The 15040-nt window shown below is 39.2% G+C and overlaps 1 protein-coding gene across 2 annotated transcripts in view; it reads left to right on the top strand.

The window, feature by feature from the left end:
• NELL1 (neural EGFL like 1) overlaps positions 1-15040 on the top strand; it is a 564084-nt gene that overhangs the window by 163047 nt on the left and 385997 nt on the right. For both annotated transcript variants that reach the window (XM_063117360.1, XM_063117359.1), the window contains exons 6-7: positions 1702-1774; positions 4609-4691. In XM_063117360.1, coding sequence (XP_062973430.1) covers positions 1702-1774; positions 4609-4691 — 156 coding nt within the window. The remainder of the gene's footprint in view (positions 1-1701; positions 1775-4608; positions 4692-15040) is intronic.

Genomic DNA, 15040 nt, shown 5'->3' with positions numbered 1-15040 from the left:
TACCTTTTGCTGTCACAGAAAACGAGCACATAAATGTTAAATGGTGCTGCATTTGCAAAGCTTGAAGCACTAAGGCCTATATTTTATTTATAATGTAAGCTCAGTATTCTGGGTAAGATACAATGTTCTCCATCTGCTCTGTAGCTTTCATTCTGTTGCACTTTAACTGAAAGTCACTGCTGTAATCCCTGATCAAGACATTTTTTAAATTGTCAAAGGATAACCTTGGCAGTACACTCAATTTTTCAATCAGAGTTTTGTGTGTACATGTCAGAGACTTTCTGAGCATGTGCCTATTCTAAATTCTAGTGTAGGATTGTGTTCACATGGGTATGTATGTGTGTGTGTGTGTGTGTGTGTGTGTGTGTGTGTATGTATGTGTGTATATCTATCTATATCTGTATCTATCTATCTATCTATCTATATCCAGTACTGCTTGCAAATTTATCAATATTTATTTGGAAGCCAAAGATCTTATCTGGTAATCTTTCCCCACTAACAGACGTTGATGTTTGTACAAGGGCTGATTGTGTAAGAGAAAACATGAACATTTGGATTTAATGTGCAGGGTTCCCCCGCTATAAACCAAAACACATAGGGCAGTAGGGTAATCAACAGAGGATGTCATGATGCTATTCACGTAATTTGGTGAAATTGGCTTTAGAACAGAAAGGTTCCAGAAAAACAACAACATTTTCTTTCTCAAATTTCCCATTGCTCAATGTTTTGAGACTGCATATCTTTACTACATAATCCAGGTGCTTCAGTTCCATTGAAAATAGTGGGACTTAAGCACTCTTTGCCACACAGTGGAATGGGGTGTTAGAGCTGGAAAAGTTGTTTGAATGGTGGGGTAGAAATATTAAAATAAAACTGGAAGTTTTTAAAGTCACAAAGGCCTGTTCGTGATCAAGCTATGTGTTCAGGGTTTTCCCCCTTCCCATTCAGTTATGATCTGAATTTCTCTTCTAAGCAAACACATTAATATTAATTGTATTTGCAAAATCATTAGCCACCCTGGATTTCTGCTAGTTGGATGGTTTCAGAGGGGGAGGGAAGGAGGCTGGGGTAGTCATAGGAAACATTGTATGGTTGATGCCCCAGTCTCCTCCCCTCTGTGCCCCTGGGAATGCCTTCTTTTCCTTGCTCCACATTCCATTTCTGAATGGGGAGTCATAGACAGAACCATGCTGGGTACAAGGGGAAGGGGGGCAGGAAGCGTGATTTTTGGGCTCTGAGGTCGGAGGCCTTTTTCTGATCTTTGAGCCCAGAAACTAAACAATCTTATATCCCCCCTCTCCTGCCCCAGATGCTGTTTGGGGGAACATAAGATTGTTGACTCTAACTAGTGTTTAAAATACCCACCAATAAGACTAGTTCTTAACAGTTCACTCATATAGATGTCTACTCAAAAGTAAGCCACATGCAGTTCAATTGGTCTTACTCCCAAGTAAGTGCATATGAGTTCGATGTTAATGTTTTTCTTCTGGGTTCTGAGACTATTAGTTTCATTTGCTTATGCGTAATTAAAAAATAGCTAAGAGAATATTTTTAAACTATTTTTTCAAAATGAAAAATGTTCCCCCCCCCAAGTTAATACAGTTCTAGTATAAGTATCAACAGATAAAGTGTGAAGTATTTTGTACAATTTTAATTGTATAACTGTAATCTATATTACCAGCTTTCTCTTCTGTTACAAAGGGTATCATTCAAGATGCGAAAATCATCTTTATGCCTAATGGATATATAACACAGTGTCCTAATCTGAATCGCAGTAAGTAGCCATTTTTATTTGTATAAGTTTATTTTTAATTATAGTGCTTTTAATGTAGATAGTGTTTTGCAATCCCTGATCATTTTTGGACAAGCATATGATGTTAGTCTGTAATAGCCTCATTTTATGGATGAGAAACTATTACTATGATTTGTCATCTCTTTGCAATAGATCCACGGCTGAAAGCGTTAGATGTCTTAAAATTCTAAAGACTGATTGTTTTAAGCTTGTTTTATTGTATTAAGATACAATATTTAATTGTCCGTTTGTTTAAACAAATCCTACAACTAATCTAGATGGCTTTTCCCATTGGGAAAGCCAAGGAATTCTGTGTCCCCATTCTCTGGCCTTGATGGAACTATGTTTCATATTATTCTGATCACAGAAATGCAACTTGGTTTTGCCTGTTGAGAATTTTGGTATCCCCCCCGCCAAGAAGTCAGGGAAAGCTGGACTAAATTGCAGTCTCCCCACCCTGAATTGCAACCCACACCCTGCACCAACTAAAGGCACAATCTTATGCACGTTTAGACAGGAAAAAATCCTACAAACTTCCAGCATTCCCCAATGAGCACGGCTGTCTGGGGAATGCTGGAAATTGTAGGACTTTTTCTGTCTAAAGATGCATAGAATTGCATCTGTTGCTTATTTGCCATTAGCTCCTTGGCAGCTAACTTTCTCTTCTCCCTTCTTCTCCAGCTCTTAGGGAATGGTAGCTGCTAAAGATATTAGAGTAGTGGCTATATAATTCAGTAGCATGCCTGCACAACTAGGATTAGAGGCAAGTGCTGAACGTGCTACTCTGTTAACAATGTCCTTGGTAACCCTGATAGGTTAGAGCAATCATACTGGCATGCGACAAACAATTAGTACATTAGTGAAAACAAAACTGTACATACATAAAAATGTTCATGCAGACTTCTAAAAATATAATTCTTAAACTGATGCAGAAATGGGAGAGAATTAATGCAGTCTTTTAACAATGATCTACTTCTGATATTGCCTCAGTCTCCATATCAGTCCGTTTCATATTTTTACTTCCATTTTTATTTCTGAATACAAAATAACAATAACTTAACACCCCATCAGATACACAAACACAGGACAAAGTAACTTAAGATAATATCATATAACATTACTTAACTGCAATAATTTTAGAGACATTGAAATAAAATGACATTACTCAAAGAAATGATTGTAATAATTTTAAAATGGCAAATATTTATGTAATGCTTGCAATTTTTATTTTTTTAATAAAGGGAAACCAGTTACTGTTAAAATCTTCTGGCTTGCCTTGGCCTTTTGAGAATCCTAGTTGAGGTGTTAGCTTTTCCATTACCAATAGTTCCAAACCCTTTCATAACAACATTATAATAATAGCAAAGGCTTGCTTTTCCATTGTTTAGCAACTCCTAGTCTAGCTGCAATTAGTAATTCCCTCTCCCAGTGACGTTGCATGCAAATCAAATTATATATTAAGCAAAAAAATCATGAAAAATGAATTGCTATCTATCTATCTATCATCCGTCTTAACTGAAATTACTACATTTTAATCAAATTTCCAATTAAAAATATATTAAAATAAAAAGGGAAAGTTAAAATAAGGAAGTGGGATATGGTGTAAAGTGTTTTGGTTATATGCAAATATACTGGATAGTTAACAGTCTCAGTTGGTCCACAAAATTTGAAATGGTCTGGGATCATGAACAATGAAATTGATCTATAATATTTCCTTTTCCACACAGATACTCAATTCAAAAATTTTGAACTTTTTAACTGGACCATCACAAATGATACAAAGTGCTAGTTTCTAAGGCTGCTGTCAGGCTTTGGCATTCTTGGACAGCTGCTAAGGGTCCATCAGTGACACCTGATCCACTGTGGCAATGCAGCAGCCACCCACCATTGCTTTCCCTCTTTCTCTGGCTGTAGGAGATATCCCAGGAGGTCTTCTGGGAAGATTGTGCTCCCCCTGTCCTTTGACATAGTGTTATCTTTTCCTCCTAAGCTGGATAGAGGGAATGGCCTGGGCATGCTCACCAGCTGATTTGGGCTGCAGCTGCTGATTACTTCTTTGCCCACCTGGCAAAGAAGCAAGCAAGGGCTGGTTATGATGATGATGATGCTTAGCAGCAGCCACAGCCAGCCTCACCTGTGACAGAAGGAATGTGGTGGTGTGCGGAGTGATGGTGCGGATTGGTTGATTGCCTTGCATCCATGCAAATGGGTGAGTGATCAAGCAGTGGTAGAGCTGGCATCCCATCAAGAAGCTGGCAACAATGTTAACAAATAGCAAATGCCAGTTCTGCTTGACCTCTGTCTAGATAAGGAGGAAGAGAAGAGGAGGAGGAGTTCAGGTTGCACATGCCTGGTATTGGTGAAACCAGAGGACACTCAGCCTTGAGCCAGTCCAACCCGTTTTATTACAACTTCTCCAGCATTTATTACAACTTATTTTAACCTGTGTCAAAGCACCATATACATTTTTAAATTCCTGAGTATGAATATAGAATGGTTTCATTGTCTGTTTATTTCAAAGAACTTCTAGGACCCCTGCCTTCCTTTCACTGTAATTTTCAGATTCCATTAAGTTATTCTTCAATAGTCTGTGACATTTTGAGACAATCCTCTTTGAAGTGCTCATTCTGTTTTGTACTAAAATTTTCTAAATTTGTTAGTTTTCTTAGAACCTTTGTAATACAATTTTTTTTATAGCGGCAATGCCTGAAAATCAATACAAACCAATTGGTTTGTGTACATTAAGCATGTGTTTGTTTGTTTTATTATAACATGGTATTTATTTATCTGTTGTTTCCCTTCCTTACTTTATTGAGCCTGTCCAACCTGCAGTGACTTCTTAAGCCTGGTACAAGGAATTATGGATTTACAAGAACTTCTGGCTAAAATGACAGCAAAAGTAGGTACCTGGTTATTACTCTCAATTTTCTGTCCATGTTGTCATTTGCTTCATATATTGAGGTAACCATATATGCATTTGTCCTCATAGTGTCAGTGGTTTTATATCATTCATATTATAAATCATATAAATCATCTGAAGTGCAGCATGTAGCCCTTGTTCTAATATCATGAAGCCCTTGGCCTAAGGTTAAATCCCTCTTGAAGCCATCAGATCAGGGGTCTGGCAGCAGGAATTTGTCCCTCCCTCAGTAGGCCACAAAGTGGGGAGGAAGAGAGAGAGAGAAATGGGGAATGGCCATGCTCACTTTCGCTTTGGAACCACTAATGACTGACTTAAGCCCTGCCAACCGCTGGCATGCAGCCCCTGACAAATTATCCCTGAGGGAATGCAGCCTTGGTAGAAAAAAATGATTTCCACCCCTGCTATAAATGGAGAATTGAATATGATCTGTGCAGGATAGATTGCACCTTTTTCTGTTTGTGTGGATCATGCCATTGCATACTGATGCAGAGGGATGCCTGAAAAATTAAGGAAACCAGCTGATTGTTCATCTTTGCCAACCCTGGTAGGCAGGGGTCACATAGGCTTGTTTTTTTATTTACATACTATTTAGTTAAGATTTTTTTTACTCTGCACTTCCCTTCCAAAATATGATTGGATGGCTGTGATGGATGGCTGTGATCTTAATCAGACTGGCATTAACCAGATGCTCCTTCAAGATCAAGGGGAACCTGCCGTAGTTATAAACTCCCCAGGATTTGAAGAAGGACCAAACGAAGGGGCAGCCATTAAATGTCTCACCCTTCTTCCGCTGTACCAGACTGTCCAACTTCCACCACCATATTTCCCCCACTCTGAATATCAGTACCCAAACCATCCTCATTGCTCCCTGTCCTCTGAAAACACATATTTAGTGCCAGCAACTGACACCAATGCCAGAAATCATGGCTATCTTAAGAGAGCAAAACACAACTGATCCAAACTAATAAAAAATGGGCCTGTTCAGATGACATTTCAGGTTCTATGGTTAGTGAAACTGTGGTTCTCTGGGGTTAGTACTAACCACAAGCCATGCTGTCACACACAACAGTAGGCACCACACTTCAAGAAGGATGTAGACAAGCTGGAGCATTTTCAGAGGGGGGCAACGAGGATAATCAGGGGTCTGGAAACAAAGTCCTATGAGCCGAGACTGAAAGAACTGGGCACGTTTAGCCTGGAGAAAAGAAGATTGAGGGGACACATGATAACACTCTTCAAATACTTGAAAGGCTGTCACGCAGGACCAGGACCTCTTCTCGATCATCCCTGAGTGCAGGAAATGGAATAATGTGCTCAAGTTACAGGAAGCCAGATTCTGACTGGACATCAGGAAAAACTTCCTGACTGTTAGAACAGTATAACAATGGAACCAGTTACCTAGGGAAGTTGTGAGCTCTCCCACACTAGAGGCATTGAAGAGGCAGCTGTACAACCATCTGTCAGGGATGCTTTAAGGTGGATTCCTGCATTGAGTAGGGGGTTGGACAATGGTCTTATAGGCCCCTTCCAACTCTACTATCCTATGATTCTATGATTTGAAGCCACAGTTAGAGCCAATAACCCTGCTGCAAACAATCTGACTGTGGTTAGTGAGTGAGCAGGTTTTAGCAAAATGCATCACACAAGACATCTTAACCAAGAGCCTTAACCAGCAGGGTTTAAGGTGTCTTCAGAGCAGGCCCAATGTCACTTTTCTTCCCTTACAGATATAAGATACATACAAATTAAATATATTTGCCCTTCCATTTTTTTTGAATAATCTGTTTTATATCAAAGCTTTTCATTCTCAGATGGTTTGGTTTTTTTGGCATGGAATTGCATGACAGTGGATGAATGGTATGAAGAATGGCAGGGAACAGTAGCTATGGGAAGTGGTGGAGAGGGTTCTTCCTAAGGGTCTGTCCATCTAAGCATAGGGATGGATGAATCTCTCAGTTTTGCTTTTTCCTACATTCAGAATGTTAAAAATCTCAAAATCTGTCCTGTTCATGAAGAAATGTGTGATTTTTGTTCATTGTTACTAAAAACAACAACACCCCACCCTTTCCTATCCAAGCCTGCCTGAATCCTATTCTGTCCCTTCACTTGTTTTTATGTAATTCCACCTTTCCCTGTGCTTGTCTTATGGAAACATAAAAATTATAACATTAAAATGCGAGTTATAAAACAAAACATTGTGTAAGAGAACAATAAATACAGCATTAGAAATGTATAAAACCTGAAACCCATTATCAAAAATCAGTAGGGATTCAGTAATGGGGAGAACTATCCTATGTCCCCTAGACGTCTGAAGGGCCATAGGATAGTTTGGATTCCTGGATCCGAGGTCATATTCAGAGTTCTGACCTTGGACCCAGGAGTCTGAACTCCCTTCCCTACATCCCTTTGCAGATGCAATGGAGAGAACTGCACTGGCTGCCTCTCTGAAGTCACAAACATGACCTCGGAGGGAAGTTAAAGGAGGCAGTTATAGGAGCGGGGAGGAGATGGGAGAGGCCGGCTGATGAGGAATCCAGTGGCCCTTCTGCTCTGTATCGGATTTACATAAGCCTCTGAGTTCGGTGGCTTTCAGTCGTCTCCATAAGATTGCACCTTTACTATACCTTTACCGTCCCAAAGCTCTTCAGAATGAATAGCCGCTGCCTGTTTTAAACTTTTACAAGAGTGACGGATAGAAACTTAGAGCATTATACACCAAAGTTACGGACTCCTAAATCCTATTGATTTCATTCGGATAGTTAGGTAATTCTATACTAAGTGACCTGGGAGTAAGTGCCATTGAACACAGTGGGCAGTATCCAATGCTGCCTGTGTGCCAGTGGGTCCTACTCCCATCACAACAGAAAGGTGGTGTGTCCTAAAGCAACCTCATTTCTGGAACAGAACAGGTCAGTGGGGCTCACAGAAGGGAGCTCTGCTGCCCTGTCCCATTCCAGAAACGAGCATTTTGGCCCATTTCCAGGGTTGTTGTGAGATGTGTTATTTATTTAATTTATTTATTTATTACATTTTTATACTGCACAATAGCTGAAGCTCTCTGGGCGGTTCACAAAAATTAAAACCATAATAAAACAACCAACAGGTTAAAAACACAAATACAAAATACAGTATAAAAAGCACAACCAGGATAAAACCACGCAGCAAATATAACCACGTAGCAGATATAAGATTAAAATACAGAGTTAGAATTAAGTTAAAATTAAGTGTTAAAATACTGAGAGAATAAAAAGGTCTTCAGCTGGCGATGAAAAGAGTACAGTGTAGGTGCCAGGCGGACCTCCCTGGGGAGCTCATTCCACAGCCGGGGTGCCACAGCGGAGAAAGCCCTCCTCCTAGTAGCCTTGTTGTAGCCTTGTTAGTTCCTTGTTGTACCGGTGGTAGGTCCGGCTGACACACAGGCAGCATTGGCTACTGCTCACTGTGTTCAATGGTGATTGTTCTCAGGTCAGTGAGTATAGGATTGTTTTTCTTAAAGGTTCCTTTGTCTGTTTTTGTTCTGTTTTTGAATGAAAACTGCAGCAGGTAGCAGATGCTTCATTCACCTGGTTTAATATTCAGATTATCTTCACATTTTTCTTTGGACTGAGGTCTCATCATTTTTTTGTGTGGTACTTTTTCAATCAGCATGTCTTGGGCAGGATCACTTGAAGAAAGAGAAATATTACATTTCAGCTCATTTTACTGCAGGAAAGTGAGATAATTATTCTGAAACATGTTGGTGGTCTTAGTAGGTGCCAATTAAGTAGTGAATCGAGTGACTTGTCCTTGCTATAGTTAATTATATTTCTTGCTTATATATATTTTTAGGCTAGATAATACATGATTAGTATTCAAAAGGTTACATGCATCCTTACAAGTGGAATATTCTTTAACTTCTTGTTTCTCATTCCCAATGATGCTGTTTTGTTATCCTTTTTCAATACATAAATTGAGTATTTTGTTACGTTCATGGCTCAGTGAGAACATGACACAGAATAGATTGTTTAATTGTCACAGAAAAGCAATTGGAATATAAAAGTTACTAATTAAACTCAGTGCTTATCATCTAAAATGAGAGATGCCAACCCTCAGACTCTCAGGCTAGAAACCTTTCTTCTTAATCCCACATGTATAGGGGCAGGTTGTAGTTAGTCTACGGTGAGCAAAATGCACACTACACTTGCTCAGTAGTTCACTTTATATTATTATTATTATTATTATTATTATTATTATTATTATTATTATTATTGGATATATTGCAGGGCTAAGACCTAGGGACTGTCTATACACCCTATTTACTCGTAGTGACTAGGGCATGTCACTGTGTTGGTTATATGACACAGCCACCAATTTATTTATTTATTTATTTATTTATTACATTTTTATACCGCCCAATAGCCGAAGCTCTCTGGGCGGTTCACAAAAATTAAAACCACAGTAAAACACCCAACAGTTTAAAACACAATTACGAAATACAGTATAAAAAGCGCAACCAGGATAAAACCACACAGCAAAGTTGATATAGGATTAAAATACAGAGTTAAAACAGTAAAATTTAAATTTAAGTTAAAATTAAGTGTTAAAATACTGAGTGAATAAAAAGGTCTTCAGCTGGCGACGAAAGCAGTACAGTGTAGGCGCCAAGCGGACCTCTCTGGGGAGCTCGTTCCACAACCGGGGTGCCACAGCGGAGAAAGCCCTCCTCCTAGTAGCCACCTGCCTCACTTCCTTTGGCAGGGGCTCATGGAGAAGGCCCCCTGTAGATGATCTTAAGGTCCGGGTAGGTACATATGGGAGGAGGCGTTCCTTCAGATAACCTGGCCCCAAACCGTTTAGGGCTTTAAATGTTAATACCAGCACTTTGAATTGGGCCCGGACCTGGACTGGCAGCCAGTGAAGTTGTAAAAGGACTGGCGTAATGTGATCTCGCCGGCCAGTCCCTGTTAATAACCTTGCAGCCAACACGGGGCTTTCCCCTGAAGCTGCAGATTTAAAAAAGCCGGGGACTTACCACGACTTTTTGCATTTCTGCAAGATCACCACCATCTTCCCACCATCTGCTAGTGATGATCTTGTTCCGGCTTTGTGCCAGGAGCATTCCAGGGGTGGATCATGACCACTGTTAGGTCACAGGAGGAGTGGGAAGGTGGGGCAGGGGGCAGGCTCACCTAGCCGAATAGTTGCTGGAAAGCCCACACCCCCTCCTGCAGTGAGGATTAACTGTCCCCACCCCACAACTGTAACGCTGTGGGGTTTTAAGGGAATGTGGGGCCGAAGCGGCACCATGAAGACGCACCGCTGATATTGAAAAGTGGTTTCAGGGCTATGTCCTGGCACAAACTGAGATACTTGATTACTTCACTAGATTACATAGTTAATTCTTAGTTGATGTAAAAAGCAAACCTATCTCCGGGAAAGAGGCCTGGCTGCTTCTAAACCATGTTTTTGTCCCCCTTAAATAGAAACAAGAATGGGTTTTTTTTCCCTAATTAAGCATGGAAAAACAAGTGTAATGAGCATTCCCTTTTTCAGTTTAAATTGAGAGGTCAGCAGTCTATTTTTTTCCTGTCATAGGTTTGATCTTTTAGCAACTAATAAAAATAATACCAATCACTACATCACATCAGAGGCAGAATGGTGTCTGAAAGAGAGAGAGAGAGATGCATGCATGGATGGGGTGTCTAACCTTTCCATTCTAGTAGAGCTCCTGTGCCTTTGAAAGCTACATGGCAGACAACAGAACAGCAGATCTGCCCCACGGCTCCATCTCTGTGATGGGTATGCCTTCACTTACGTAATTTACATAACTGTCTTTCATGGACTCTGGATAGGTGCAGGACCCTGTCTGGAACAAGGTTGACAGCTGATAGTCACTGGACACTACTGCTGGTAGGCCTGTGTGGAAGGTCCTGCCTCCTGTATCTCTTGGAGAGCTGCCTGTTGAGACCAAAGGAGACATGGAGGAAATAATGAGTTAATAGTAAATAGCTGAAGCACGTAGCCTTAGCATCTGGACACACAGTAGGTGTTTGTGAGGAAGTATGAGAAGTGTTTGAGAATGGTGCCAGTGAGTATTGTTCCAGTCCCCTTGTCTCACGCTTCCTTTCTCTGTTGGGGCCAAGTACTATAATGACTGAGGCAATGACTTAAGCCTACCTCTACAGGGAGCCATGTGCAGTGACTGGTCTGTTCCATGTGTCCAGACTCTGCTGCTAAAGGTAAAAGTGATTATGAATGGAGTGTAATTCACCAACAGACAGCTTTCCTGCATTTGAGTGTGTGTTCTACTGTGGATGATGTCAACTACCTGTTGAGAAGGGAAGGATTGGTCTACCAATATAGTTTGGGAGAGAAATTTTTGCAACAGTTATACTTGGCAGCATAGATTTCCCTTCCCTTGTTTACCTGTGGGGGGAGCTTTGTCCTCTCTGCTGATTAAGTAAGGCATGATGTTGTGCATTTACGTCTGGAGTCCTGGGGCTGGATACCAATATGTATAGGTTCTGCAAGACATATCTCAGCAATCAGTCTTCCCATATGCATTGGGAGACCTGACTGTTAGCTCATCACTAAAGGTCCTCTTTGTGTGCTCTAAATGTGCATGATGTAAGACCTGAGAGAGAAAGCCTTTTACTGTTTGCTTTATCATAGGGGTGAATATATATTGCTGGAACTGATCTGAATCCTATGCTGTGGAGCAGGAACTCTTGCCCATCATGCTCTCATCACAATGCCCTCCTACAAATGAAGTTGTGCTGCAGTAAGAATATGCTGGCATAGCATTTTGTCTGCGTATCCCTGTAGTTTCCCTTAGAAGGAAACCACTGATCTCAGAGGCTTCTGAGTTTCCTATGCCCTGATGAACTGTTGCTGGCAACCTGGGGGGAGTAATAGATGCTATTTTCCCCTCTCTGACCTCCTTTCCCCCCTAGATGGGCCTCTAATGAGTCACCTGGCAGGGGAAGGGCTGGAGAGGACATAGGATCTTTTGCATCCTGGCCTCTCCTCTCTGTGCACACCAGAATGCCCCCTTTCTGACCTCTAAGCTCCTCCAGGCTTGCTTTTACAACCTTGGATAGCAGACACCACATGTCTTTCCTCAGTAGCAGCAAGGAGGATAGAGCTTGGATTCTGGAGACCCCCTCCCTAAGTCATAGCACTTACAGCTTCAGCAGGGAGAATCCAAACATTCTTATGGTCTCTGGGATGCTCACCAGGGACCATAGGATTGATCTCTTAGTGCAAGTGTGTGTGTGTGTGATATGGAGAATGCTTGTTACTGGTTGGATTAAAAATAGAATGAATGAATGAAATCTACACCCATCCACCCTGCACTCGTTAGCCTATTGAGAAACCATTGTGTCCTAAGTGCATTTTCAGTATAATTTTTTTTCTAATTATCCTTCCATTTTGTGTATTACTTCCTTTAAAAGAAAGGATGTAATATTTTGGATGTTTTAGTGATGAAATGAATTTTATTCTAAATTAAACTATTTTCTAAAATAAAAATTCTGAAACAGTTCAACATAGTTTCAATTTAATAATGTATGTATGGTATTTCAGTAGTTGGAAATACAGCAGCCTTTTGGGGGTCACTGCTGAAAATAGGAAGGATTATCGGTTCACCAACAAAGGATGACTTTTTCGACTTTTAAAATGTAAAAAGAATTTTTGAAGTCAAGACAGATATGAAAAGGGATGAATGTCCATTCTGCTGATAACCCTGGATCATGCATGGCTTTAGGAGAATAAAAAAAATTGTTAACCCTGAAGAGATTAAAAGAAAGTAGAAAAGGCACAAAATTTAATAAGTACATCTTTCCCTTTATCTTTCTGAATCTGGAAGTATCTGGATTGACCTAATAGGAAGTGTAATAGTTTACAGGCCTCTCTAAAAAGATATTCATGGATGTTTTGTGGGAAATCTCAGAAAAACCGTAAAATGCAAGCACATACCAGTTCATTAAAGAATTTCACTTTTCATGTCATTTGGTAAGTAGTACAAATCACTGCTATTAATTCATTCTCATAAGGCATACATGATTTGGGAATGTATGCTTTAGCGTTTAGACACATTGAATACAATTTATCTGCAAAATAATCCTTTGGGTTCAGATGTAAAAATGATAATTGGAATATGATCCCTTGAAAAAATCTTTCCTCTTTTATGCTCTGTAAATTTCTGTAAGAACTCTAAGCCTTCAAGGATGAATATGACTAAATATGAAAATAGTATAGAGCCTAGAACATTCTCAGAAACATTGAGAGTTGGTCTTATAAAAGTGGATTGTTGTTGAAATGACAACCCAGCTTAAATGAGATACATACCCCTCATTGTAGGCTCTGCAATTACACCAATGTAACATACATGCAAAATACATCCTTCACCTACTAATCCATGGTGGTTCAGTAGCAGTCGTACCATTAGCTTTGTCTGGATTGCATCTGGTATATTTATGTATTATGCAGATAAATTATTCTGCATAAATGTTAACAAATATTGCTTATTGAGATACAGTCAGTATCTGAGTAATACTGTAAGGAGAGCCAGTATTAGAATTTCTATAATGACCCACGCTCCAAATAAGTCGCTATGGCCAGCATATGTGAGCTCTGATGCACGCCAAGCAGAATTTGCATAATCATACCTCCGATGTCATTTGAACCTGGGTGATATGACTCTCGGCATGCCTCAGCCAGCACCACAGATCACCACAAGCCACTGTAGCTTATTTAGGCCATGGTGACTTGTTTTGATTGTGTGAGGTTAAGTTTGACAATTACTGGCTACCTAAGATCACTCTTAGAGACGATGACGATATTGAGGGAGTAGGATGCACTGAAAAAATAAAAATAAAAATGTTTGCAGATGATACAGTATTGACAATTAAGAATCCATTGGAGAAAATGGATAGAATAAAAAACATCATCTGAGGGAATTTGAGGAAGTGACAGGATTAAAAATAAATTGGACAAAATCAGAGATGATGTTATTTAATTACAGTAAAAAGGAAGGAAGAGATTGGGAGAGTAAAAAGAAGAATATGAAAGTTAAAGAAATAATAAAATATTTGGGAATTAAACTTACAAAGAATTTAGAAGATTTAGAAAAGGAAAATTTAGACAGTTTGAAAAAAGAAGTCATGAGCAAACTAGAAAAATATAAACGGATAAATTTGTCTTGGTTTGGAAGAATAGCCCTAATAAAAATGAGGATTTTACCAAAGGTAATATTTTTATTTAGAATGTTACCAATAAAAATATCAGAAAAAGAATTAAAAAGTTGGCAAAGTATACTAAATAATTTTTGTAATGGTGATAGGAAAGTGAGATTAAATAAAAAAAAGTTGGTATGTAACGCAAAAAAAAGGAAGGCTAGGGCTCCCAAACTTAAAATTATATTACGTAGCTAATAGGTTGAGACATGTGGTTGAAAGTATGATAGGATTAGGAGATTTAAGTCGGTTGGAGGATAGAAAGAGAGAAGATACAGATTGGAAATTAGAAAATATATATTTTTAGAGATTATACAAAGAAATGGGGGGAAGAAATAGAGAACCCCTTTTAAAAAACCACTGGGAAATATGGCGAGTATACAAAAAGGATTTACTTCCGAGTATTTCCCCAATATCACCAGTGATAATGATGCAGAATTTTCTGGGAAACTTAAAAGATAAATTGGGGAAAAGTTTAATAGAGAGAAAAGTAATGAAGTTAAAAGATTGGCTAGAAAAGATGAGAACTCGAGAAGAATTAATGGAGATTAAAAGAGAGAAATTTAACGTGGTTAAATTATTTCCAATTTGAACAATGGACGAAGAAATGGTTAAAGGATAATGGAGAGTGCAGAGCGACTATGAAATTTGAGGAGCTGGTCTTAAAAAAAGAAATTGAGAAAAGGGAAAATAAATTAATAAAAGGGTTAACGAGTGAAATATAAAGACTATTAGTTGAAAAGGGCGAGACGGAAAGTATTGGCAAGATGGTTTGGGAAACTGATTTGAAGGAACAAATAGGGCAACAGAGTTGGGAAGGGATATGGAAAGAAAGAGTGTTGAGAAATATGTCTGTGAGGATAAAAGAAAATTATTATAAGATTGTATGGAGGTGGTACCTAACCCAGGTAAGATTAAATCAAATAAATAAGATGAATTCAGCAAGCTGCTGGAGATGTTGTCAAAAGAAATGAACATATTTACATATGTGGTGGGAATGCGAATTTGTACAAAAATTATGGAAAATGGTGAGGTAAAAGAAATTTTAAGAATGGAGATTGAAGAGACACCTATAGTGGCATTGTTATCATTATATGGAGAACTGAATTG

Source organism: Elgaria multicarinata, chromosome 2 (genome assembly GCF_023053635.1).
Source record: "Elgaria multicarinata webbii isolate HBS135686 ecotype San Diego chromosome 2, rElgMul1.1.pri, whole genome shotgun sequence".
NCBI lineage: Eukaryota > Metazoa > Chordata > Lepidosauria > Squamata > Anguidae > Elgaria > Elgaria multicarinata.
Note: the sequence above shows the minus strand (reverse complement) of the source record. Positions and strands in the feature narration are given on the sequence as shown.